Source organism: Ctenopharyngodon idella, chromosome 14, assembly GCF_019924925.1.
Source record: "Ctenopharyngodon idella isolate HZGC_01 chromosome 14, HZGC01, whole genome shotgun sequence".
NCBI classification, from domain to species: domain Eukaryota; kingdom Metazoa; phylum Chordata; class Actinopteri; order Cypriniformes; family Xenocyprididae; genus Ctenopharyngodon; species Ctenopharyngodon idella.
Window position 1 is genome coordinate 10,477,102 of NC_067233.1, and position 27,347 is coordinate 10,504,448.

Below are 27,347 nucleotides of genomic sequence, written 5' to 3' on the forward strand. Positions count from 1 at the left end.
TTTTGTTTTTATTCATTTATTCAGGAAATATTTGTGCCAAATAGACGTATTTAGTAAATGCATAACAACGTACGTAAAATACAAATGTAGTTTAAAAATATTCTTTATGCTGTACCCTTACGGTTGGGGTTATTTATTGATCTAGTCCTATTGTAAATAAAATAAACTATATAAGTGAAATAACTTTTTTTTTTCAAACTCTAACCCCCTTTTTCTGTAAGCTATCGTCGCTAAATCTGTCCGATATGTTATTGATCTGTGACTTGAACGTTTTGTTGTCATAATAGGCTGGATGAAGTCCGATTTTTTTACGGGGTGACATACATAAATACAAAAGGTAGCCTACTATCAAATTTCTAAAACAGTTTCTGAAATCAAACCATTTAATGTGTGTTATGACAAAGCCCTTAAAGACCACACCTAACTTCTAGCAGAAGGGCGTTTAAGCAATCTGCACCTCAATCTTTCATAGATTAAGTGCAACATCATTGAGATGACCAAATGATTGCCCAATGAAAATCTGCAAATGCCAGACCTGTTATCAAGTTTTCAACTGCTATCACACTGGAACGCTGAACATTCACACCGAAGAACAATGCTGTTCAATGCTGAATATCTCTCAGGAAATGAATATTAATGGACATGCAAATATTAGGAACGGGAGCAGACCAAAGATAAAAGAATATATCCTCAGAGAGGTTTAATTCTTTGTTCAAAGTATAAGCAAATACTTTATGAAAGAATTTCACATTCTGCTAAAAAGAAAAATAACAGCAAACAATACATTTGTTGCTATTATTTAAAGTAATGAAATTAACATTTCAATGGTTCGTAGAAGAACACAAATATAAGAAAAAATAAAATAAAAAACTACTTTAACTTGTGCTCTAAAGAGTTTCCACAAGTTTCTTGGCACTAAAGTTCACAACAGAACAAAACTCTTGAAACATTGATTCACCCCATTAAGTACATGATTTCTCCATCAAAAATGGCTTTCATAAAAGTTTTGAAAGAAAATTCAGTTGATATAAAAGGCATCAACGTTTCAACTAAGAAATATATACATCTCAACACAACTCTTGTTTGTTTGGCTGTAAGGTCACCAGACAAACTATACAGGCACAGACTTGTCAATGCCTTTTTATAACAAAATAAATCTTTGGCATCTACTGTACAAAATCCACATATTTACACATGCTGAAAATTTACACAATTCACAGTCTATTGTCCCAGTCTTTGAGAAGCTATATGCAAGGACATGATCTTCTACCAAGGTCTCCAGACAGAGTCACAGATCATAACAGGTTGCTTAGGACTTGAAGTCATGGTGGGAGCAGACAAGACAGTTATTTGTGCAAGTTTTGCGCAGCCAGATGGTGTGCAAGAATTGCTCAGTTGGACATGAGTGAGATGTTGCTGTGTTGGATCCTCATACAGATGCACCTGAGTTTCTCTGTGGGATAGTGGAGAATGCAGCATTGGGTGTGATTTGTGCAGGTTTTCACATGTTTTTTCCACTCCCTTCCCATACTCATGGCTTTTGCTAGCAATAAAATGGCTGACTCGTAAGAGACATGTCCTCATTCCATCTCGGTAGCTCTGACGTTTGCAAGGTGAGCTCAGGTCTTCATCATACTCCTCAGTGCGTGCCCTTTTTCCTCTAGTGATTTGAAAAGGGTCATTCCCTGATCCTTGTTCAGCTCTTAGGAAGTGCACAACACTTTCCAGGATTTCAGCCTTTTCCACTTTAGGGTTTTTTAGTTTCTATTAAAAAAATAACAGGAAACGTGGTCAGATAAAGACATAATGGCAGGCTACATTAAATTAGAGTCTTAGAAAAATAAAATAACATACCTCATTGTGTGTATTCTCAAGTAATAGCGTTCTCAAAGTTTCTAGGCTTTGATTAATGCGATCTCTCCTCCTTTTCTCCATGAGAGGTTTTGGGACCTGTAACAACAGTTCTCCATCAAACAATCTATTTTGTCATATTGCACACAAAGTATAAACACAGAATAGCCCAATACTAATACTAAAAATAAGTTCTTACCCGTCTCGAGTCTTTTTGTTCCGGTATATCAACAGCCTGTTTGCTCATTTTGGCGATTCACCAGATTCCCTCCAAACTGAGATTATGAGCATCATTTTGGAGTTCACGTCACTTATGGTACGCCGTCTCTCCTCATAATGAATAATAAAAGAAGACGGACCAATCGCGTGTGTCCCTGAGCTAGCCCCCTCATTAATAATCACATGCGTACTGGATGAAAGAGACAATGCCTAATGCCGATTGTGAAGTAAGAGCCAATAATGACCCATTTAGCCCCCCACTGGGATGTTTAAACGGTGGCTATTCAGTTAAGGTATTGCCAAAGATTATCAAAGAAGGTTTGATTCATTCACATGCGTTGTGTTTAAAAGAACCACTGAAAGGCGATTATTACCTGTTTGAATTTCAAACATGATCATCCATAGACAATAAAAAAGTACACAATTTATCCAGTTGGTCAAGTATAACACTGCACAGTATTACTGTCTCTACAGCTTGATATAAAAAGAATCTAATAGCCTTATCTCAACAAGCTACTAGCCTATACCCCACACAGCATAGCTTTTCTACCCGTGATGAATGTTTTCTTCTCACGCGCTTTCACGGATATTGCCTTGCAAAGTCCAATCATTTTATACGTTTAATCTTACAATGAACATGAAGTAAGGTGATTTAATTTACGTATTTCTGATGGTTTACTATCACTATGATGTTTTTCATCACTGGTCGGATAAAAGTCTTCCTCCCTATACACCGATGCGTAACAAAGGAAGACGTGGTTTTGGCTTGGTCTAGGCGCTGGAATGTGGCTCAATTGAAAGTGGTGTTTTTGCTGTTCTTTTGATGTGTGTGAGGTCCTGTGTGCTCAAATAATTGTCTTGCTTAACGAACAAAAGCTAATTTAATTTGAAAGTGACTGTCTTATCAAAAAAATCTAGCTAAAAATCAACTAAAACAAATCAAACAAACAAACCTGCAACAACAAAAAACACATAAAATAACCGTTGTATTCTCTGACATTAGGCCGTTACATAAAATTCAGAAAGTTTCAAAACCAACCCTTAATGTATTGCTTTGCGCAGTTACTGGTGATCCACCATTCCAACAGTTTACGCGTGGGACAATAATGGTTGGCCTAATCGTTCACACTTCTATCAAAACACTCCCATACAACACACTTAACAGATTTGCTCTAAAAGCCTGGGCATCACACTTCTTCACATCCCCCACTTCAACCCAAAGCAGGATGCGCGTGTACTTTTCACTGAGGGCCACGAGCTAGCTAATCTCGCTTTGGCGCGCGACTCCAAAATGCATCGATTTTATTGTTTTTGCGAATTTTTTTTTAAACAAAACCTTTTGACATCTACATTAAACTGATTTTTTTTTTAATGTGGAGAAACTTTATGAAAACGGATCAGTTAGGCTATGCCTACAATTAATTTTGTTTCCAGCCAATTTGTCAACAATGATGTAATTTCTGTATTTTAGAGATTCAACTCAACAATTTTCTTTATCAGTAATTCAATTCAAAATAGTTAAAAATGTGCGGTACCGTGCATTTACCACCATCACTTTGATTTGGGTGACTCATCAGGAGTTTTCAATTTTAGTATACTGACAAAAATGTTGTACTTTAATCACCAAAATGTCAGGACAAATGCCATTTGTCCATAAGTGTTATCATTTAGCAGTTCACCTCAAGCATTGTAATCAGCTGCTTATTTAAAACCATTTGCTGATATTTGCATATTGCTGCAGACAATCAAATGGCAAACGCTTATTTTTACCAGAACAAATTCAAAATGTGAGTTTTTAAATATGCGTCAATGTAAAGCTTTACTCTATTTATTAATGACTGTTTTAAATAGCCTATACTAACACTATATTCAGATATAGGCTTATTCAATGCAGCTTTGCCGTAACACCTCAGTTTACTGATTGTTTAGTTAAGGCCTACGCGGCCTACGTCACGGCCACCTCTCCGCCAATCAAATGCCATTCCAGAGGCTTAAAATTCCCGTTTGGTTAGGTTTCAGCAGTTTCCCACATCTACGAATTAGCGTGAACATCAGACTGTTTAACTCTCAACATGGCGAAGACAGAAGGCATCAAAAGAGTAAGATCTTTTTATTTCCAGAACATTTATTTTTTTAAAACTTTTACCATATTTAATCTAATATGCACATTTTTATTTGATTCCACAAATCTTAAGCGTTGGTTTATGATAGCATTGGGAAATTGAAAACATACTAACAATTTTCATTTTTCTTTTTTAAACTTTTAAGATGTTAAAACCTGTGATAGAGAAGAAGAGAAGAGATCGAATCAACCATAATCTGGACGCCTTAAGAGACCTGCTTTTCAAGAACACTGCAGACACGGTGAGTAAATTAAGCTCGGTTTGACTGGGTTTATGATGATTTGCTTCGCATTATTTCCTTGACGAAATCCTAAAATACCTCCCGACTTTTCTCTCTCCCTCCATTCCATGCCTCCACAGCGTTTACAAAATCCTAAACTGGAAAAAGCAGAGATTTTAGACCTTGCAGTTAAATACATCAAAAAGACCACAAGAAAGACTGAGACAAAAGGTAAAGTTTTTACTACGTTTACCTTTTACTTCACCCATCTGAATTTAGTATTAAATGTGCAATATGTAACTATTTTTTTTTTTTTTTTGTTCAAAATTATCAAAATGTAAATAATAAGTCAATACACCAATCCTTGCTAGTCAGCTTGAGATCCTTTCCATCTAAACTGGTTATATTTCTTAAACGGGTTAGTTCACCCAAAAATGAAATTACTCACCCTCATGTCGTTCCACACCCGTAAGACCTTCGTTCAACTTCGGAACACAAATTAAGATATTTTGATGAAATCCGAGAAGTTTTTTTAATCTCCCATAGAAAGCAACGAAATTACCACATTCAAGGTCCAGAAAAGTAGTAAAAACATTGTTAAAATAGTTGACTTGACTACAGTGGTTTGACCGTAATGTTATGAAGCAACGAGAATACTTTTTGTGCGCAAAAACGAAACAAAAATAATGAAATTCGTCTCTCCGTCATTCTGCTACGCTATTTTCGTTGCAGCGCTTCCAGGTTCTATGTCCGAACGGCGGATCAGTATTGGCTGACGCCTGTTCACGTGAGCAGCACGAGGCATGCGTGAGATTTTGACACAGGAGCTGGCCAATAATGAGCCGACGTTCGGACATAAAGACGGAAATGCAGCACTGCTCCAACAGTGTAACAGTCTGACAGGGCAGAGGAAAAATTGTTGTATAAAGTCATTATTTTTGTTTTGTTTTTGCGCACAAAAAGTATTCTTGTCACTTCATAACATTAAGGTTGAACCACTGTAGTCACGTGGACTATTTTAACAATGTTTTTAATAGTTTTCTGGACCTTGAATGTGGTAATTTCATTGCTTTTAATGAAGGATAACCTCTCTGATTTCATCAAAATATCTTAATTTGTGTTCCAAAGATGAACAAAGGTCTTACGGGTGTGGAATGGCATGAGGGTGAGTAATAAAAGACAGAAATTTCATTTTTGGGTGAACTAACCCTTTAAGCCTAGTAGTGAATGTTTTATGAGCAGTAGGATAATCTTTTTTTTTTTTTTGCATAGTTTTGTTTTTCAGCCGCTAGAGGGCCAAAAGTTACATGGTGTACCTTTTAATATGTCATTTATTGTAGTAATATTTTGCCTAATTTGTCTAATTTTCTTCTCTCGTTCTGCAGTGACGTCTAATCTAATGGATTCTAAGGCCACTCAGAATCAGTCTAGTCCTATATCTGTTTCTGCAGGCCCCATCCACGCCAATGACTTCTATGTATTGGACTTCTACGGGAGGTTTAACTCATCTAATCAGAAGCAGATTCTTATCAAACCGGGGATCAGACCTGATGATGCTTCCAAAGCAGAAAATGAACCAGCGGCCCAGACAGGCTTTCTTCTATCACCATCAGGACAGAACTACCACCAAGAACACCCTGAATCGTCTTTGTATGGCTCTAAACTTTTGTGTCAGTCGACTTCTCCCTCCAGTTCATCACAATATAGTTCCCCGCCATCATCTCCCACCTTTACCAGCGTATCCTCCTCTCCCAATAATTCCCCTGCATATACTTTCACATCTTGTTCTCTACCTCCTCCTCCTGACTCATTGTCTCCTCTCATAACAGCACGTTCACTCCATAGGCCTGTTATTGTGCCTCAGTCCATTCTGCCCCACATGGCTAGAGATTTTACCCCACCGCAGTCACCTGTTCTGGCTCTCAGACAGGAACCGTTTCCTCTTCCAACCCAGTCCACATGGAGACCATGGAGCTGAACTCTTACCACTTTGGGGTTTTCCCTTTATTTAGACACTGCTCCAATGGAGAAATGATCATGGTCTCTTAGAGGGACATATGTTGTGCACAGGGTTGTCACTTGTCACAGGGTTACTCCAATTACCTTTGTCATGTTTTCAATGACATGTACTTTAACTTGACTATTTATTGTTTTATCCAATGTTTGCCTTCATTAGTACCTGTAATTCTAGCAGTGAAATAAATCAATTTCATCAGTTCTTGTATTATGATTGTTTATTTAAAGAAGAACTTGGCTTCTTTTAAATGAGATGTGTATAGCTTTAGAGATGCATAATTTACATCAAATGTAGATTTTCTAGATGTTTATAGTAACTAAAGTACACTCCTTTCACACTAAGGTCAACAACATGACACTATCAGTTTTTGGACCATATGGTTTAAGAGGAGGTACTACACTTTAAACCATTTGGATCCTAAATGAAGATGCAGAGTTGTACTATAATAACAACCCATGAAGTATATTCAGCTTAGAAATAAAATAAATGAATACATTACATTAACCCTTAAACAAGCAACGTGCACCACAAGATACATACTCTTCAGTCTCTTATAGGAGGGATAAGAGAGTTTATTTTTTTCTCTTCACCTAAAATCATAGTTGATTCTGTTTTGAGTATGTGGGTCACATTACTTGGTTCAAATTGTCTGTGCTCCTTTTGTCAGCCTAGCACATTCACCCATGGTGCTAGACATTGACTTTACGGAAAGTATTTGTATATTAATCTTACTTTTCTTCAGTAAAAAAGCAATAAAACTGCTAAAATTAATTGTGAACAGTCTTAAGATGCTGAAAAAAAAGTCATATGTAGTTCACGCTGATATTTAGCACATTTTGAAACATCTGTATCCCCTGACATAAGTTGATATTCACTTGATAACCTGATATTATTATATTTAGATGACTACATCTCTGCATTTTCAACAAAATATTTTTTTGCAGCGTTGAACAGGGGTAGCTCTGCTCCTGGAGGGCTACCAACCTGCAGAGTTTAGATCCACCCCAATCAAACACACCAAAACTTGCTAAAAGTCTTCAGATTTATTTGGAAATTACAGGCATGCATGTTTGATTAGGATTGGAGCTAAACTCTGCAAGATAGTGGCCCTCAAGAAAGAGTTGACTAGCCCTAAGGTCGAAGATGAGACAGTTCAGCAGTGTAAAAACACAAAACAGAAATATTGATAAAAGGCATAGTTTAAAAAATGCTATGGAAGTCAATGGGGCCCATCAACTGGTTGGTTACCGACATTGTTCAAAATATCTTCTTTTGTGTTCAGCAGAAGAAAGAAATTCATACAGGTTTGGAACAACTTGAGGGTGAGTAAATGATGACAGAAGTTTCATTTTTGGTGAACTATCCCTTTAACAGGGCAAAGTATCCTGGGAGTATCATTTGAATATGATTTACTTAAGTCTTAATTTTACTTAAGATGACATAAAAAGTGATATTAAATTAATTTTTTTTGCAAAATCTAGAGACGTTCTTTAAAAGTTGAACTTCTTTTAACTTGAGTGCCGTCACGTGGATCATCCCAGTAGAGCCACATGGAGGATCATCTTGAAAGGTAATAGTTTCCAGACTAACTTAAATGACATTTACTGACATAGTTACATATTATATTGATATATGAGGTGGATACACTGTCTGGCCAGCATAATTCGACAGCGAAAAATGCTACCTATCAGATTGTGCTTCTAGTATGATATTAAAGTGGTTTAAGTCTTTATTAACATCTACACCTACCCCAACCCTAAACCTACCCTTACAATAATGCAAGTTAGATGGTTAGATGGTGGAAAGCTACATATTATCTTGGCGCAATTGAACTTTACATCAGTCAGTATGCACAAAGCTCCATAAATAATATTATTAGACAACTAGAAACTGAATTGAACAATCTGTCCTTTTTCTGCACAAACACTTACTCCAATTTAAGTACTCTGCTGCCATCTTGTGGTGCCTAACTGCAAAAATATTTTCTTGCAAGATTGTAAAACAATTTTCAGCATGACAAAAATACAGTTTTTTTATTAAGTCATCCAAAATGATTGAAAGGTTTTTGTAATTTATTGGTTACATTTAATTATTTTTTTAATATCCATTATTAGACGATTCATCTGTAGCTAATCCACAAACAACATATTTTACTCATGTCATTGTCTTGGCAAATGTATTCATTGTGTTGAATTTCCAAAGCTCCTTTTATAATAGTGTACATGTTGAGACATGTGACATAAAAGATCTGCCATGTTCAGCCCAATACTGGCAAAAAAATGGAGTGGTTTTACATGTGAAAGAGTGAACTATTCTCTCCAAAGATTTACAGAGAGTTTTACACTGATTCAGCCTAATGGTCAGTAGAGGGCAACATAAGATAGTACTAACAGATTCAGTCTATAATTGAGCTCTGGCTTGTAGACATGGACAGCCTGGTGTTGTGACCGGTGTTCCTGGGTGGTAAGCGAGGATGCATGACTTCTCTCTCTCATAAATGCCAGAATTTTTCTCTCACTCCTTCAGTCTTGGATAAATCCGTAACCTCTTCCCTATCTGCCATTCACATCTCTATTACAAAGTTGGAATATTTTCTGAGCAAGGCACCAAGGGATTTGGCTGTAGAAAACACAGTTTCTGACATGATAGAACATGTCTTTGGATAATGGTTATTTTTTTCTCTCTGTCTGCTTCTGCCGTCTTTACATTTAGAAGCTTCTCTCTGTACCAGTGCCATTACTTATGAGATGGCCATTGTTCATTGTGAGGTAAAAGAATGGCCAGTTGGTGTCTCTCTGTAGGTTTTGATCATTGCGACGACCAGCAATAAAGGACTGAAGTGCAAATTAAAGAGCCCGTTCTTCCTGGACAGAGGAATGCTGCCTCAATATTCATAATTGGGCATGGTGGGGAAGAAATCACCTCGGAAAATACAGGACAAAAGCCTGAAATCCCCTCACAAGCGTTCTCAGGTCACACTGATTAGAGCTGATCCTGTTACCTGTGTAGTCTTAGTCTTGTTAATAGTGAATGCAACACATGCATTCCTGATCTGGCACAAAGCAATGAGGGAGAGACTTAAAGAAAACATTGACAAGCATCCAGCACAGAGATGTCACTGCTCTTGCCATGGTTTATTGGACTCAGAGTTAAATACATTTGTGTTGGCACATCTCAAAAGCAATTTGTCGAGGCAGGGCTGCTGTCAAACACTTCCATCACACGTGCACACACTTGTACATGCCCCGTCCTTCAAAGCACAGGCATCCTCGTCGGCACGCACACGCACAAATGTTGTGGTTTCATTGAAAACGGATCCCTACTTTTGTGCAAAATGCCTCTGTATAAGCCTTTGTGTTAGTGATATCCAATGCGTGATGTCCCATGAATGTTATTTTAGTCAGAATCGACTGTTCTAACTTGGAAGAAGAGATTATTTCATTTCTAAACCTTACATCATTTAACAATGCTGTAGAGTCTGCATGTGTTCAATCTTAATGTTTAGCTGTAAGGTCAATGAGTCTTCATTAATGATTTTAACTTCCTTGTAATGTTGACACATCTGGTTAATAGGGCAAAGGGGTCTATTTCATTTCCTCATTCCACAGATCGAGAAAAAACCTTTGTTAGATTATGTCAGAGATGTGGGGAGTTTAAAATGCGTTAGAGAAGTGTCTCAATAAATGAACAAAAAAGAGGTCAACTGCATCTTTAAGCCATGATCACTGCCCTTGGTCTATTTAAAATATTTACATGGATAGTTGGTTTAAACATGTTAAAATTGATATATTAATGGTTGCAAAAACATTTTATAAAAAAAAAATTGTGGAGTTGAATGCTGAAGATAACAACTGCCCTCATATAGTAAGACAGACATTAAAATGTTGTAATTTGTCCAGTGATTTTTGGGTCAATGATTATAGTTTCCATAAAAAAGAAATGTCATGTGGTAGAATGTCAGAGCAGAAATAATAATATTAATAATTTCTTACACTTTATGTACACATCTTAATCATAATTTTTATTTAGTAGAAACATAAATTATCCATCAGATTGGTCCCAGAATTTTTTTTTTTTTATGGAAAAAGAAATTATTAATTCATTAATGAAATTATTAATGGTATTTATTAGTTACGTAATTTATAAATGTCATTACAGGAGTTGCACCACATAGCATTTTATAACCTGAATGAACTTTACCACATGATGTCTTAATTGTTATCTAACATTCTGTTACATATCTTCAATGTTCAACTCAATTCAATGTTCAAATCAATTCACCATGAAATCAAAATGGAAAATTCTTTTTTTTTTTTTTTATCTGTGCACATCATTATTTTTTTAATTCATGTGCCCTTGTAATCTTTCATCACAATAGCTTACCCTCCCTCTTGCAGTGATATCTCTTCTCTTCTCTTCTCTTCTCAGATGACATGTTTTCTGGCGTGAGGGCGGGACATCCTGTCACTCACATGACATTACAACAATGGCAAGCTACAACGATTCAATCAATTTCAGATGAACAAAATCAAGTCCCGCCCTATATTTTTTCTTGTACGAGAAGCCATTTCACTCGGATATAGGCCGATTTCCAATAGGAAGTGAGCATCCCTATGCTCTACTTACTCTGAAGTGAGGACTTTGGAGGGAGCAGGGCACTTGTGTGTCATAATGTAGCCATTTGGAAGGGAGCAGTGAAAGACAACATAAATTCCTCATTATCTTCGCAGCGTGGCATCCAACACGCAACACCCCTCATTAGCTGTTCTTACAACAGGAATTTCTTTATTATTGCTGTTAATATAATTGTTGCAGATAAATCTACATTTTATAATGAAGTTTTTTAAAATATGCATTATATATTTGTGTGTAGTGTATTCCCTTTCTGCTCTCAATTTTAAAACTTGCCATCTTATCTTTAGACCCTACTCTCATGCCATCCAGCTTTAAAATGAATCGCGAGGATTTGCCACCCTGGGTCACATGACCATATACGATAAAATTACTTTCTTTGAAGTGACCATCGCATGTACCCTTCACTAATGGACTTGTTGAAGTGCCCTGTGTGAAGGGATTCAGTTATTCAATTTCGTTAGGAACGCCCCTACAAATGGCGTCCCCTTCCCAAAGTGCCCTTCAAGGGTGTAAAAATTCAGTTTAGAATTCACCTGTTAAATTGCTCGATAATGGAGATATCTAATCAGCCAATCACATGGCAGCAACTCAATGCATTTGGGCATGTCGACATGGTCAAGACGATCTGCTGAAATCAAACTGAGCATCAGAATGGAGAAAAAGGGGGATTTAAGTGACTTTGAATATGGTATGGTTGTTGGTGCCAGACAGGCTTTTTGAGTATTTCAGAAACTGCTGATCTACTGGGATTTTCACGCACAACCATCACAAGGGTTTACAGAGAATGGCCCGAAAAAGAGAAAATATCTATTGAGTGGCAGTTCTGAGGGCAAAAATGCCTGGTTGATGCCAGAGGTCAGAGGAGAATGACCAGATAGAAAGGCAACAGTAACTCAAAGAACCACTCGTTGCAACCGTTTGAGTGTCTCTGAACGCACAACACATCAAACCTTAAAGCAGATGGGCTACAGCAGCAGATCACACTGTTGCCACTCCTGTCAGTTAACAACAGGAAACTGAGGCTACAATTCACACGGGCTCACCAAAATTGGACAATTGAAGATTGGAAAAAACGTTGCCTGGTCTGATGAGTTTTGATTTCTGCTGCGACATTCAATGTTAGGGTCAGAATTTGGCATAAACAATATGAAAGCATGGATCCATCCTGCCTTGTATCAGCAGTTTAGGCTGCTGCTGGTGGTGCAGGGGATAGTTTCTTGGCACACTTTGGGCCTCTTACCAATTGAGCATTGTTTAAACGCCACAGCCTGCCTGATTGTTGCTGACCATGTCCATCCCTTTATGACCACAGTGTACCCATCATCTGATGGCTACTTCCAGCAGGACAACGCACAATGTCACAAAGCTCAAATCATCTCACACTGGTTTCTGGAACATGACAATGAGTTCACTATACTCAAATGGCCTCCACAGTCACTAGATCTCAATTCAATAGAGATGCTATCATGTCACTATGGACTAGAATCTCTGAGTAATGTTTCCAGCACCTTGTTTAATCTATGCCACAAAGAATTAAGGCAGTTCTGAAGGCAAAAGGGGGTCCAACCCAGTACTATGAAGGTGTACCTAATAAAGTGGCTAGTAAAGACTGTCAGAACTTCCGTTTCATGCTGATTTTGAGAGTTATTGACTTTGACACACAGCCATGAGGGTCTGCAGGGGTCCTTACTATGATATCATTTCCTGTTTTACATTTGGTTTGCTTTTTTTCTGCGTGTTAGTTGGACCACAAGACTTTTCAGTTTTGTTGAAATATTGTGTATATGTACAGTTTGCAAGGGCATCATTGAGATTTGGCTTGGTGTACCTGGAGGAAGACACCTCTTCCTGAGTCCATCCCAGTCCTCAAGAATTCAATCTTTCGCTACTCACAACTAAATACCATTTTCGCCTCTTTCATTTGTCTGTTTTCCTTTCACAGGAGCTTTTGAAGTTACCAGAGAATGGAGCGCGGACTGTAGCAAATTACCTGGGCTGAAACATTTTTGACATAAGTCCTAAGATGCGAGTGAGCCACTTCTCCTGGAGGCCCCATCGGGAGCGTTTAATCTCGGGCCATGAGAGGCAGCATTGCTGACAGAGTGACAGGACAGCTGGACATGCTTCCAGGCAGCAGTCACGGACACGGCAGTCTTCGAAGCAGAGACTTAAGGTACGCACCGGACAGGGTGTGGAGACCAAAACTACTGTTGCAGTAACCACACCAAATATTTTTCTATTTCAGCATCAAGCAGTTTAAATAATGGTTTAGGGTTTATATTTACACCATTTAGAAAGCTCTAGGTCATGGCAGCCTCCTAAGAACTTATACTTCAGTTCCGAATCCGTGCAACAGAGGCCTATTTAGCCATTGTTCATTATCATATGTCAGCCAGGAAGTCTTGCTGAATATTGTCCTTATCACAGATCCCAAATCCTTAATAGCTGCTCTGTGGGCAAAAACTGTTTTTATAAGCCACTGTAGTGGAGAGCACCGCCCGGTTCTGTAACAGAGAGTAAATAGATGCGATATACTCCTCTATTCCCAGATAGTCAAAACAAAAACGTGTTAACAATAGCTTTGGAGACTAGCAATTGTGCTGCTGAGACACTATTTGACATTTTCATTCTGCTGAATAATGTCTTTCATTGGGGAGCCATACAAATGCTCTATTAATTTAGAGAGTCAATTGTTGTAGAATTTGTCTCTGAATGCCTAAAAAATAAACTCTTTCACAATGTTCAGCACAATTAGTCCTTCGTACTGTATAAATAGCTCTTTTGAAACCAACAATGTGTAATTGTGTCCACTTTGAGCTTATGGAGCTTTTTCCATGTTTATCGCTTCAAGCTGCATTGTGAAAGAATTTGGCATGAACAGAAGTTGTGGTAGACGTTGAGTTTATCATGCCCTGAGGTTGTGTGTTAACTGAGGAGTCTCTCTGGTGGCTGGCTCCTCTGACCTGGCACCCCCTGCAGTGGGTGGGCCATGACCCAGGTAGCCTAAAGCCATGCTGGGTAACAACTTCTGCTCTGGAGCTCTTGTAATCCGTCAGGATGTACTTCAGCTCAATAAGGAGGTTGCACTCTTCTACCGTCATTAACACCCTTTTTAAAAACCAGGAACAACTTAACAGTTCAAAGGTCAGCGCTGGAAAAAGCTGGCGGCAGTTAAAAATAGTGTGTGATTTCTATTTTGGCTAAAAATACTGAGAGATTGTTTTGATCAGGCCTGAAAAGCAATGTGAGGTGAAGTAGATAAATTCATTGAAAAATTTGTTTTGTCCTAAAATGGCATTTAAAGGATTAGTTGACTTTAAAATGAAAAGTAAAAAGTAAACTGGTGGTCTGGCGAAAGCTAGATATTTTACTTTATAACTTGTTAAATATGGATATTTTTCTTACACAAACGCAACACTTTGCTTCAGAAGGCCTTTATTAACGCCCCGGAGCTGTGTGGAGTACATTTATGATGGATGGATGCACTTTCCTGAGCTTCATACTCATTGTTTCCCATTCACTGCCATTATAATCCTTTAAATATGCTACTGTTTTTCTAGTCATCTTGGAAGTGTGTTTGAAATCATCTTCCATTGTTCCAACAGGAAATGTTCAAATGTAAAAATTGTAACCACTTTTTACAAATTTAAATCACCATTTACAAAGTGAAATATTATTATTATTATTATGCTGTGCACAAACTTGTGTTTGTCATCCACGGGAAATGCGCTGTAGAAACTGGTATTTAAAAACAATCAGTTAACACCTGGCATCTTCGCTGTGCAGTGTATACTTTGAGAAAACAACCTTTGGCTTGGATGCGGGATTTCCCAAAGCAGCACTAGTGAATCCAATCTAGAAAGTGCCATAGTTACATTTGGAAAGTACAGGCTGGCTCTGAGCCAAAACAAATGCCTTTTATTGTATTGTAAGTGCATACAGCTCATCATAACCACATTACAACTTAAATCGTTTGTGCAGAGATTCAGCTGCTATATAAGGGAATGGTTGTAGAGGCATGTAGTGTTTTTTTCCTAGAGGGACAGATCACCCAAAAATAAAAATTCTGTCATCATTTACTCACTCTCATGTTATTTCAAATCTTTATGACTTTCTTTCTTCTGTGATATTTTGAAGAATGTTGGTAACCAATCCATTTTGGTGACCATTGACTTCCATTGTATGGACAAAAAACAGACATTCTTCAAAATATCTTCTAGAAAGAAAGTCATACACTTTTGGTATGGCATGAGGGTGATTAAATGATTACAGAATTTCCATTTTTTGTGGGGTGAACTATACATTTAAAAAGAAGATGTTCTTTTTAGATCTTTTTAGTAAGATTTAGTTATTTTAATGGTTAGTAAGGTAATTGTTAAGTTTAGGTATTGTGTAAGATTTAGGGATGTAGAATATGGTCATGCTGAATAAGGCATTAATATGTGTTTTTTTAAGTACTAATAAACAGCTAATTTCCTAGTAATATGCATGCTAATAAGCAACTAGTTAATAGTGAGAATTGGACCCAAAACTGAAGTGTTGCCGTTCTTTTCTTTCATTTTTTATTTTATTATCAAAAACTTCTTTACTAGCAAAAAAAAAAAAAAAAAAAATATATATATATATATATATATATATATTTAATTAATGAAGTATACGTTTTAAGAAAGAAAAAATATGAAAAATGTCAAATAATAATAGTAGGAATACATTTTTTACTTCTGATCTTCAAAACATGGCCTATAATTTGTAAAGTCAATCAGATGCAGGGAGATAGTTCTAAGAAGTTATTTAAAGAGGAAAGAAATGTAATTTTTTTTGGTTAAATGGGTCGTATAATGCCACTTTTACAAGATGTAAATTAAGTCTCTGATGTCCCCAGAATGTGTCTGTGAAGTTTTAGCTCAAAATACCCCACAGATAATTTTTTTAGCAGGTTAAATTTGTCACTTTTTGAAGGAGAGCAAAAATGCTCAGTTTTTGTGTGTCTCCCTTTAAATGCAAATGAGCTGCTGCTCCGAAGAAGAGGGCGGAGTTTCAAGAGCTCATGTTAGCAGCACCGATTACCTCACGCAGACTCACTGAAAATGTCAGAAACTGTTCAGCCTTTTATGTTCAAACCGGAGTCGGACAATGATGGAGAGAGAGACTCAAGAAGAAGTGACAACATGTAGAATGCAACAGGTCGTTTCTGAATGGTTAGTTGCTTAATTTATGTAGCTGATCTGGGATATCTTAAAGTAATTCATTAGCATATTCTGTCATGATAATCTATAAATCGCTTGTGTGGGAACTGTTGTAAGATGTCTACAGAGCCAGAGAATATATGCTGCATGAAGATATAACAGGTATAGTTTAGTTTAATTACGGTTATAACTTATGTTGTCATCTTCCTTTTATGACATGCTATTGCACTTGTCTTATGTACTGTATTGCAATAACATGGCCTCACCTCTTTGTTGCGAGTTCTCGGGGGCAGGGTTTATGTAAATTTTAGGGTTAGTGATGTCACTAACCCGATAAGAAGCTCGTTGTAGTCCTTAAACAGAGAATTCTTTAAAAGAAAATATCTCCCTTTGCATTGAACTTTGAGCGTCGTAACTTTGCAGATGTTGTTTATGCTCTAACAGCAACATTACACACTAACTAAAGTTAAAAAAGTGAAATCATAATCAACCACCACTTTAAAGAAAGTAATATGGGAGTTATTTATTTCAAATCTCGGACATTGTCATGGCTTCAGAATGCGGAGTGATTTTTTTTTCTCTCTTTCTGCACTCTATTTAAAGAGAGCTTTTCAAATGAACTTGAAACAGCACCTCCAGGCAGATCCACATTAAAACTGACAGGAAAACACCTTCTAAGAGGGGCTTTTAAACTTATGGGGGGGGCTTTGTGATCCATCTCACCCCCAGTCACCTTCATCTTGCCCTCTGTGTTTACGATACACATCTTCTAACAGCCCGCAGAGATCAATGGTCAATGCAGGATGATTGTGCTTCGGAGAAGGCTTTGCAGACACGGATACTTGTCCATGAGTATGAGAGCCACAAAGATCTCAAAGCCTGTTTAACAATATAAAATCATCCTCCAGGTGGTCCAGATGGAACACACTCAGATTGCTAGTCATGAGGCTGAAGGTGCGGCTGGGTCTTAAGAGTGTGAATGGAGCTTCACTCATCTTTTGAAACGGCTCATGCCCGCTGTTTTTGCGGTCCTGTCTCCTTTGATGTCTGAGGTTGAGATGTTACACCAAAGAAAAGCTTTGTGGGAAGTTTTCCATGTGCTGGTATGTCAGCTGAAATAATGGCTGTTTTGACATGACTGGTGCAGAAACTTTAATCTTGGCATCATTCATGTGTCATTCACAGGAATGAAAAAATGATGAAATTGCATTTCATGTCAATTCACAAAAAAAGCACATGCCGGACGCTCAGTTGTTCCGACTGCGGCCCGCATTTCTGTGACATTGTGTGTGCTGATGAAACATTGGCCTTTATTGTCCAATCTTGAACCCGACACCACAATGTATCCATCAGCGACGTAAGAGTAGCGTGCAAGTGTGTGTGTCTCTGAAGATCTGCGGCAAGACTTTGTTCTATTTGTTAAACCAAGGTTAAAACACCAAGATATCCCTTTAGGATAAAGACAAGCATCATCATGCGGTATTCAGGCTAGATGTGTGGACCACCAGGCGGAGATCCTCACATACAGGAATAAAGGTAGTGTGATATGAGCCTAACTCCTTATGCTGAGAGTGATTACGCTCTGATTTGTGGTGGAGGGACTGGTGGTGCTTTGTCTGGCTCATCTAGATTTTAGATAGAATGCAATGATAAGTGTCATGAAAGGAGCTTGTCATCAGTTTTTTGTGTTATTTTTTTCCTACAGCACCATGATGATGGCAGCAGGGGGCAGCTGAAAGGGCTTGGAGTTGGCAGAGATGCAGCATGGACTGACAGGCAGGCACTCACTGGTGACAGAGCACCGGAGCTTCTGTCTCTTTGAAGTGTGTTCTATTCTTTTCTCAACTTTTGCATTTTTTCAGTTACACTACCGTTCAAAAGATTGGAGTTTTTTTTTTTTATTCAACAATGAAACATTAATTTGATCAAAAGTAACAGACATTTGTAATGTTTAAAAGATTTCTGTTTCAAATAAATGCTGTTCTTTTGAACTTTCATCAAATAATCCAGAAAAAAAATCATGGTTTCCTCAAAGATATTAAGCAACACAACTGTTTTCAACATTGATAACAATAAGAAATCTTTCTTCAGCAGCAAATCAGCATATTAGATTGATTTCTGAAGGATCATGTAACACTGAAGAGTGGAGTAATGATGCTGAAAATTCAGCTTTGACATCACAGGAATAAATTATATTTTAAAATATATTAAAATAGAAAGCAGTTATTTTAAATTGTAATAATATTTCACAATATTACTGTTTTTACTCTATTTTGGTAAGCAGAAGAGACTTCTTTTAAAAGCATTAAAAAAGTTTTACAGACCCCAGACTTTTGAACGTTAGTGTATATAATCTTTGATGTCATGAGTTGCGTCAGAAATCAAATACTTCCCCAGTCCCGACTATATAGTATGCAAAACAACAACAACAACAAAAAAAAAAAACAATATGCCAAAAGAGTAGTATATCCGAATTCAAAGTATTAAAAAAAGAATAGGTGAAAAGTCCCTGGATGACCTACTGTTTTCGCCGAGATTCTGAAGTGTGCATTGGATGAACACTTTACTATCCCATGAGGCCATGGGAGAGGATTTATAAATGGTAGTGAAGCAGCGCAATTGACGCTGGTAGGCAGATGTAGTATGTCTGAATTTCATTCACACTACCCATATTCATACTATATAGAACATACTTTTTTTTAACGCTCGCAAAGTAAGTGCAAATTCAAATTCAGACACACCCATGATGTACATGCAAAGCAATTTAAAGGGTTAGTTCACCACAAAATGAAAATTCTGTCATTTATTTATGTCGTTCCACATCCGTAAGACCTTCGTTCATCTTTGGAACACAAATTAAGATATTTTTGATAAAATCTGATGGCTCAGTGAAGCCTGCATTGACAGCAAGTTAATTTACACTTTCAAACACCCAGAAAGCTACTAAAGACGTATTTAAAACAGTCTATGTGACTACAGTGGTTCAACCTTAATATTATAAAGCGACGAGAATACTTTTTGTGCGCCAAAAAAACTAAATTACGATTTTATTCAACAATATCTAGTTTCAAAACACTGCTTCATGAAGCTTCGAAGCTTTACAAATCTTTTGTTTCGAATCAGTGGTTCGGAGCGTGTATCAAACGCGTCTCAAACTGCCAAAGTCACGTGATTTCAGTAAACGAGGCTTCGTTGCGTCATAAGTGTTTCGCAATTATAATGGTTCACATGACTTTGGCAGTTTGATACATGCTCCGAACCACTGATTCGAAACAAAAGATTTGTAAAGCTCACTGAGCCATCGGATTTTATGAAAAATATCTTAATTTGTGTTCCGAAGATGAACAAAGGTCTTACGGGTGTGGAACGACATGAGGGTGAGTAATTAATGACAGAATTTTCATTTTTGGGTGAACTAACCCTTTAAGTGAAATTTTGAGTTGAAAAATCAACATTAATTTTAGAATATCTTTTTGGTTTTTCCTTTAATGACAAAAATGGTAAGGGTCACATATAAAGAATCACATGATCGGTGTCACAAATTTGCTGATTTGATTTGGAAATAGTGTAGAATGTTCTAAATGTTCTTGAGACCTGGTCATTCAAGTCTGAGACTAAAAGGGGGTCGAGTCCAAGTCAAAATCGAGACCAAAAGCTCCAGTGTCCATGACAAAAAAAAATATGGTAAAAATAAAATTATGGTCTCGAACTCTGCCTCGTATTTTCATGGTCTTGGTCTTGTCATGGACTCTAAAGCATCCAATTGGAGTGTACACTTTCACAAAATAAGATGTTTGCTGGTCTTCTTCTTATCTACACTGCATAGCACAGCATTAATGCCATCTAATGTTTCCCCCATATATCCCACAACACACACTAACCCTATGTTATCAGTTTTGCATGTCAATGTCAAGCTTAAAAAGGCTATTTCCTCTTACCTAGAATGTTACCTGTATGTACTGAGGCCAATATTATAGCTGTCATCTCTGCCCAGTGCTCCCTGCATAAAAGAATCTTTTGTTCCAGTTGTAATTTAGACATTATTCAGCTCTCAGGTGCACACAGCAGACTGCAGGGTGGAACACTATATCTGCTCTTGAACATGGTGTAACTGTTTCTTGTTGACAGAGTGGGATTTCTCAGCAAGACATCACTACATGTTTAATTCCATGCTTGTTTTTCTTGTAAACGCTTCATGGTCACCATATACACGGAACTGCACATACATGACTAATGCTGGTAAGGAATGTATTCCCATGATCACCAATGCTTTCAGAGAACATTGACAGCAAATAAAAATTCTCACTGCTTTCTTTTTTGACAAGTGCTCAAGAATGTAAGCAGAATCACAGAAGAAAAACATATGATGTCTTGAAAGTGACAACATAAACCTTACTGTTTCTTGCCTCAGGCAATGGATTGTGTACACTGTTGTGATTGGTCACCATGGCTGAAGCTCATCTTGGAGCTCACACCCCTTTCTCAAGAGAGAGAGATGCTTTTGTTTGATGGTGACAGGGGGAATGTCAGACTAAGCAGCGCTTCAGCTCTTCAAAACCTATGAAAAGCCTTAATGTGCACACAGATCGACTTTGATCTGCTATTTCTTACACATCTGCAACAAGCTTGGAATACATCTGAATAGCTGCCACTCTTCTTCATGTTAGTGTGGCCCATGTGAAGTCAGAGCCCTAGATTTTCTGGAATTATTGGCTGTGAGATAAAACATTCCTGCAGTCTAGCTGCTTTTTGGGCTGATAAAAGAGGTTTTTTTTAATCTTTGAGACAGCTCAAAATCAGCATAGTTTGGTACTATTTATGGCATCAAGCAATCTCTTGGGACCAGTGCTCGCAGAATAAAATCATAAATTTTTTTATTTTGTTGATCCTACACAGATTATCAGCTTTTTTGTGCAAAATATGGTGTCACTTATTTTAGGAATGTAGTTGTCCGACATTTACTTTTTATTCCAAGCAAAGAGTGTTCTGTCTATCATGCTAAAAACATTTGTATTGCAGACCTGTAACTGGGTGAAGATGTCCAGGCAGTGACAGTGGAATAATGCCTGCATTAAAACTCATTTTATTTTCACATGCACCTCTGCTCTACTTTTTACTACTTTTTTAGTGCTAAAATAAATGTGAATAAATATAATATACAAACATAGCTATAAAAAGATATTTAAGGGGCTGTTTACACTACACCATTTTAAACTAAAAACAAAAACTTTATGCATTTTGGCCATTCATTTACATGACAACTGCGTTTTAGGGGCCTGAAAATGCAAACTTTTTTTCAAAGTGCCAGTTTTTCAAAACGGTACCGTTATTATCGCCACATAAACAACAAAAACGCGGATCTGTGAAACAACGACGGCATGCGCGTTTGGCATGAGCGCTTTGTAAAAGAATGCATATGTGTGCATGTGCATAGTCTTTCTTTACAAAGTGACATCGCCAACTACTGACCTGGCATGCATAATACAACGTTTTTAGTCATTTTTGTGGATCCAGTGTGGTGAGAAATCGAGTTCAACGGACTTTTAATGGGTAGTATTTTAAGCACCTGATTACAATTCCTGCAAAATCATGTTATGATTTATATAGTTTAAAATGTGTTATAATGACCATTAATGTCTTTTAAATTACATGGTTTATATACTAGTATGTAACTGAAGCTATAGGTTGTGAAATCTTAGCTTATGTACTAGCATAGCATACATCTACCTGATGTTTTTTGCTTCCAATATTTTATTTGAAATATTTATTAATTTTTTTTTTATAGTATTATTATATACTATACCACATTAATATTATTCTCTAAAATTATGTATGTATGTTGCAACAATCCTTTTCCTTATTAAAAAATACATTGTTAGGCATGGTTGTGTTTCCAGTTTTTTTTATTATGCAATACATAGGCATCATTTTATATTTCAAGCATGTTGTTTGTGCACTTAGTGTAATAAACATCATACAATAGTTAAATAGGTTTAATTAGTCAAGACAAGAAAACAACTTTTGATCAGGCATTACTGCCTGGGTCCTAAAGGAGACCTGATTCCTGGGTGGACTCGATTTCTCATTACACCGGGAATCCACAGGAATCGTTTTGACAGCGTTGTCATCTATACAAAGAAAAAACGTTTTCTTTTTTTTTTTTCTTTTCTTTTTTTACATCATTGTCAAACATACCCTTAGAGAGCTTGGATTATTCATTTGCCTGTTTTTGGTTTATAACTACATTCACACAGAAAGGTTTTTTTGACAGGGAATGAAGGGGCAGAGGGCAGAGGGGGTTGTGCATATATTACTGTGGGATAATTAACATCTAAAGCACTGGGTCATTCTGAGCCCTGCTGTGTAAGGAAACGCTGGCACATGCATTCTTCAGCTGCTCACCCGTCTTTAATCAATCGTGATATCTCCACTGGATCTATAGGAAGGGTATTAAAAGATTAACTGAAACTTAACCAGCATAATGACTTTTGATTTAAAATCTCTATTTGAAGGAAGAGGATGTTATTTTACCGCTTATCTATTACCCGGGACCATAGCACTACATGTTGGTGGGAACTCCATCTATACCTGTCTGCCTAACAATTTCCCCTTCCAGATAATTATGGCTGGGGTCAGATTGGTCTCAGGAGCCAAACTTCAATTCAGATGACAGGAAGTTTTTCTAAGCACTTCACAGAAATAACATTTTAACCCCAAATTAAAGCAATCCAGTTCAAAGGAAGAAAAACACAACAAATCTAAATAATCTTTTTTTGAATTACTGGGTAAAAATCTCTACCTATTTATTTTCTTATACTGTTAGTATCTAAAATTTAGAAAAATGCTATTTAGAGCTGTCTGTGCCTACCACATATTATATACAAAGCTGCTAAAAAGATTTTTTTATTATTTTGAAAGAAGTCTCTTCTGCTCACCCAGGCTGCATCTGTTTGATCAAAATATAGTATTATTGTGAAATAGTTTTACAATTTAAAATAACTTTTCTATTAGAATATATTTTAAAATGTAATTTATTGCTGTGATGGCAAAACTGAATTTTCAGCATCATTACTCCAGTCTTCAGTGTCACATGATCCATTCATATATGCTGATTTGATGCTCAAGAAACATTTTTTATTATTATCAGTGTTAAAAACAATTGTGCTGCTTCATATTTTTTGTGGAAACCATGATACATTTTTTTTTCAGGATTCTTTGATGAAAGTTCAAAAGAACTGCATTTATTTGAAATATAAATCTTTTCAACTTGTAACATTATAAATGTCTTTACTGTCACTTTTGATCAATTGAAGCGTCCTTGCTGAATAAAAATATGAATTTGTTAAAAAAAACTTACCGTTTTACTTTTTTAAAAATACATATGAAGTTATTATTATTTTAATGACTTGAAATTCAAACCTCAAATGTAGATATTAGGCTGGGAAATACCCTTAGAGAAACCTGAACCTGACCTGAACTATATCTAATGAGTGACCTTTCCATATCAGAATCTCACATTTCTAATTTACCAGATACCCTTCAGAAATTTTTCTGCATGTCAGATGGTATACATCTTATCACCTTGTGTAGCATCTTGTTGTGGTAGCTTGTGTTGCCTTTGATATCGGAGAACATGGAGGTTTCACCAAAATAAAGGCCTCCTTTGTACTCTGCTGATTAACTTCTGTACCTGAGCTCTCTGATAAGGCCTGAAAAAATCCATCCTCAAGAAGCCGACAACCATGAATCCTCTTGGTTTTATTTATTGAGTTCTCTTTGGATTTTGTTCAGTGCGTGAAAATGCCACACTATGTTAGGCCACTATTGACAGCTGTTGTCTTTGCCATAATATAGCTTTAAAAAAAAATTTGATGAAAAATATTACATGACTGTTTTCTTTCTCATTGGAAAAAACTTTTATGCATCTTTCAGCCAATGTTAAACTATTTTCTACTTAAGTATGCATGTAGTCTTTTGAGCTCTTTAAGAGACTTTAATGTGTTATGAACTACATTCAACAGATAAAAACTACAAAGCACACTTAAAAAGAGCTCCTTTGATAACCTGCCTGTGCACATTTGATCTCAAGCCATTTGAATTCGTCAGTGTTAGTCGTTCCAGTGAAATGTACAGGCCTGAGGGTATCTATTCCAGCAGCATGGCACAGAAGGGAAATCACATCAAATTTGTTTTGATGTTGGTTTGTCGAAAAAGCCAGTGATTTTGCCTCGTTTTTCTGTTCTATCTTGTGTTTTATAAATACTGTGTCTTTACAAGATGAGTATAAATATGGATGTCAGCAATGTCAGATTGGTCTACATCTCTGTAGTATAGTGTGATTGCACAAGCCATTTTTGTTGAAGTCACCATAAAATCAAAATTGACAATTCTTATTTTTTTTCAGGGTGATAAGACTTATAGTGAGGGGATTTCCTTTCCTCTGAAGGCCTCCAAATTAATGTGAAGTGTCCTTTTGAAGTTCCTCACAACATCAGGTACAGCTTTAACTATCTATCTATCTATCCATCCACCCAATAACCCATCCATCCATCCATCCATCCATCCATCCACCCATCCACCCAATAACCCACCAACCCATCCATCCATCCATCCATCCATCCATCCATCCATCCATCCATCCAATAACCCACCCATCTGTCCATCCATCATCCATCCATCCACCCATCTATCTATGTATCTATCTATCTATCTATCTATCTACAGCAAATCTTTAGTAAATTATTCAATGAGCCAACGATTAAACTATTTCAAGCACTAAAAACAGTAATAATATCATCAGGATATTATCATTTAACCTCTGACCCCTCAGCCATCTTCCCATGCAGCCTCTGATATCGTGTTTTCACACACGTCTGATGTCTTGTCAGAACCTGCAGCGCTCAGCCCTATGATTTATAAAGTGTCTTGATGGGAGCGTTTTAATTGCATATGTACACACTGACAGGTGGCCGCTCTTTTTGATTTTTACACTTTGATCTCTGTATATTTGATCACTGCAGGCCATGTCAAAGAAACCAAGACTGTGCACATGGGATTTCACCAAGTAAAAACATCCTTTGGATTTCAGGTGCCACTACAGCTGATGATGATGTAGACGGAAAAGACAGCAACATAACATCTTGTGTTTTGGTTTAATTAAATTTGAACTGAGCCATAACAATCACTGTCATCATAGAGGCATGAGCCTTATTTGCTTTTGTACATGCATTCTAAAAATGGCTTGGTTGAAACCAACCCAATTGGTAACCCAGTGCTGGGTAAATATTCAACAGAACCATTGGGCTGTAACCATAGACATTGAGGTGGACAAGTCCCCCCAATAATTAGAAATGGCCATATTGTCTCCCCCCCCCCAATATTTAATATTATTGATGCTGCTCTGCTGTAAGATAGGATAGGTTGTTTTAAAAGTTACATTTTTAGGCTGGTCTGCCTCAGCGGTCTAACAACGCTCATCACTGTCAGAATAAGTGAGATGGCCAATCAAATCAAAGAAGGTGGAGCTTACTGTCCACAGAAGACTTGTGCGAATTCCAATGCAATGCTTTCGTTTTAGCAGTGAAAGAGTGTGTGGCGAGTAGCTAAACATTTAATATTTGACGATATTGTTTTATGATTGGACAGTAATATCCAGTGATGCAAACTACTAAAAATTGTTATGAAATTTTGCAGTTTTGAATTAAAAACATGCTATTATTTGATTAATATGATATGATTAATGTAATTCATATCTGAATGTGACGAGACAAGAAACGTTTTGCATTTCTGACATATTAGATATACAAATAAGAGTGAATATATTTAAAAAAAAAAAAAAAAAAAAAAAGATTACTTAATGACTACAATAGACCTGGAACTTTTACCGTTCTTATGTCTTTTTCATTATTCGTATTTCGTTATGTCTGGCTTAAGGTAACCCAGAAATTTAGGTTACAAATTTAAAAAAAACATTCTGGTTGTGCACGTAATCCAATATCAGCTCATATTGACTAAAAGATGGGATAATTTTATCTCATAAACGGTTATTATTAATATTGATAGATAGATAGATAGATAGATAGATAGATAGATGACAGACATTTTGTTGTTACACTATTTCCTATGAAATCCTTTGAAATACTACAAAACATAAATCACATTTTCTTTTTTCTTTCTTTTTTTTTGAATATAGTAAGAGAATAAGTGCTAGAAGGAGTGACTGATTTCTCGCTGAACAACAAAATCAACCACCGGCCCAATAAAGGAGGAGACTATTGATTTAGGCAACTGGAATCCAGACAAGTGCTTGACAAGCGGAAATAATTTCTCCTCAAGAGACGTCAATATGTTCTGATGGGGTTATTAAGGGGAATCAAAGATATTTGCATTTAGACAATGAGCAATTTGTCATGTAAACCGAAATTTCTTCTCACCCTTGAATGCAAAGGAACTCTAGCAGGAACCAAATGAAAGTTAATCAGGAATGTATGGCACAACACACATGATGAATGAAGTGCTTTATTGCAGAGCTAGGAAAACAAAGTAATCTCTCAACATCCTCATCCATGTAATGCGTTTAGAGGACCACACAAACAAACAATTACAAGTAATTCTTGAAAACTACCCTTGGGGTTTAAGGCCAAAGCATTTATTTTGTACGCCTACAGTATAATGTGTGCATGCTAACAGTTTATGTACTAAAAGGTAAAGATTTTGAGACAAAATCACAAAGGTTTCCTCTGCCATGCACTCTGTTCATTGCACACCTAGATGCATGACAAATTCCTCTCACCTATCAGCTTTCCTTGGCCTACAAGGCAGTCCTCTGCTAAACCCTCTTTTATTTTGCGCTCTTCTTGTTTTGTTATTTTACCTGGCAGTCCAGGTGTGAAGGGGTGAGGCCGTGGAAAAACATTCAATTCTGCAGGCTTGTCATGAAAGAATCCATTGATTGACCTCTACATCAAGGAGCACAATGACAAATGGGTTAGCAATTTTCCGCCTCACTTATGGCCAACAATGCACATTTCCACTTTCACTTGCTAGCATTGAGTTTACAGTGCACATACCTTTCGTAGGCTTTTCAAATTCTGCAA

The 27,347-nt window shown here is 36.9% G+C and overlaps 2 protein-coding genes and 1 long non-coding RNA gene across 3 annotated transcripts; 2 read left to right on the forward strand and 1 right to left on the reverse strand.

Moving 5' to 3' along the window:
- Positions 1–1,242: 1,242 nt before the first annotated feature.
- her5 (hairy-related 5) lies at positions 1,243–2,098 on the reverse strand. The gene is made up of 3 exons (XM_051860955.1): positions 2,051–2,098; positions 1,855–1,950; positions 1,243–1,764 (listed from the first exon to the last, which is right to left on the reverse strand). The coding sequence occupies exons 1-3, from the start codon at positions 2,096–2,098 to the stop codon at positions 1,267–1,269; spliced, it is 642 nt and encodes a 213-aa protein (XP_051716915.1). The 3' UTR covers positions 1,243–1,266.
- Positions 2,099–4,040: 1,942 nt separating this feature from the next.
- Positions 4,041–6,628, forward strand: her11 (hairy-related 11). The gene is made up of 4 exons (XM_051860165.1): positions 4,041–4,169; positions 4,339–4,434; positions 4,554–4,644; positions 5,799–6,628. The coding sequence occupies exons 1-4, from the start codon at positions 4,143–4,145 to the stop codon at positions 6,389–6,391; spliced, it is 807 nt and encodes a 268-aa protein (XP_051716125.1). The 5' UTR covers positions 4,041–4,142; the 3' UTR covers positions 6,392–6,628.
- A 6,384-nt stretch (positions 6,629–13,012) lies between these two features.
- Positions 13,013–27,219, forward strand: LOC127494339 (uncharacterized). The gene is made up of 4 exons (XR_007924847.1): positions 13,013–13,238; positions 17,957–18,074; positions 24,656–24,746; positions 26,444–27,219. It is a non-coding gene; the product is annotated as an uncharacterized LOC127494339 (long non-coding RNA).
- The last annotated feature ends 128 nt before the right edge of the window (positions 27,220–27,347 follow it).

Excerpts from the sequence above, each read along its gene's own strand:
- her5 (XM_051860955.1), bottom strand. The coding sequence starts at position 2,098 with ATGAGCAAACAGGCTGTTGATATACCGGAACAAAAAGACTCGAGACGG. Across the intron at positions 1,951-2,050 it reads AACAAAAAGACTCGAGACGG|GTCCCAAAACCTCTCATGGA; the intron begins GTAAGAACTTAT and ends CTGTTGTTACAG. Across the intron at positions 1,765-1,854 it reads TTGAGAATACACACAATGAG|AAACTAAAAAACCCTAAAGT; the intron begins GTATGTTATTTT and ends TTTTTTTAATAG.
- her11 (XM_051860165.1), top strand. The coding sequence starts at position 4,143 with ATGGCGAAGACAGAAGGCATCAAAAGA. Across the intron at positions 4,170-4,338 it reads AGACAGAAGGCATCAAAAGA|ATGTTAAAACCTGTGATAGA; the intron begins GTAAGATCTTTT and ends TAAACTTTTAAG. Across the intron at positions 4,645-5,798 it reads AAGAAAGACTGAGACAAAAG|TGACGTCTAATCTAATGGAT; the intron begins GTAAAGTTTTTA and ends CTCGTTCTGCAG.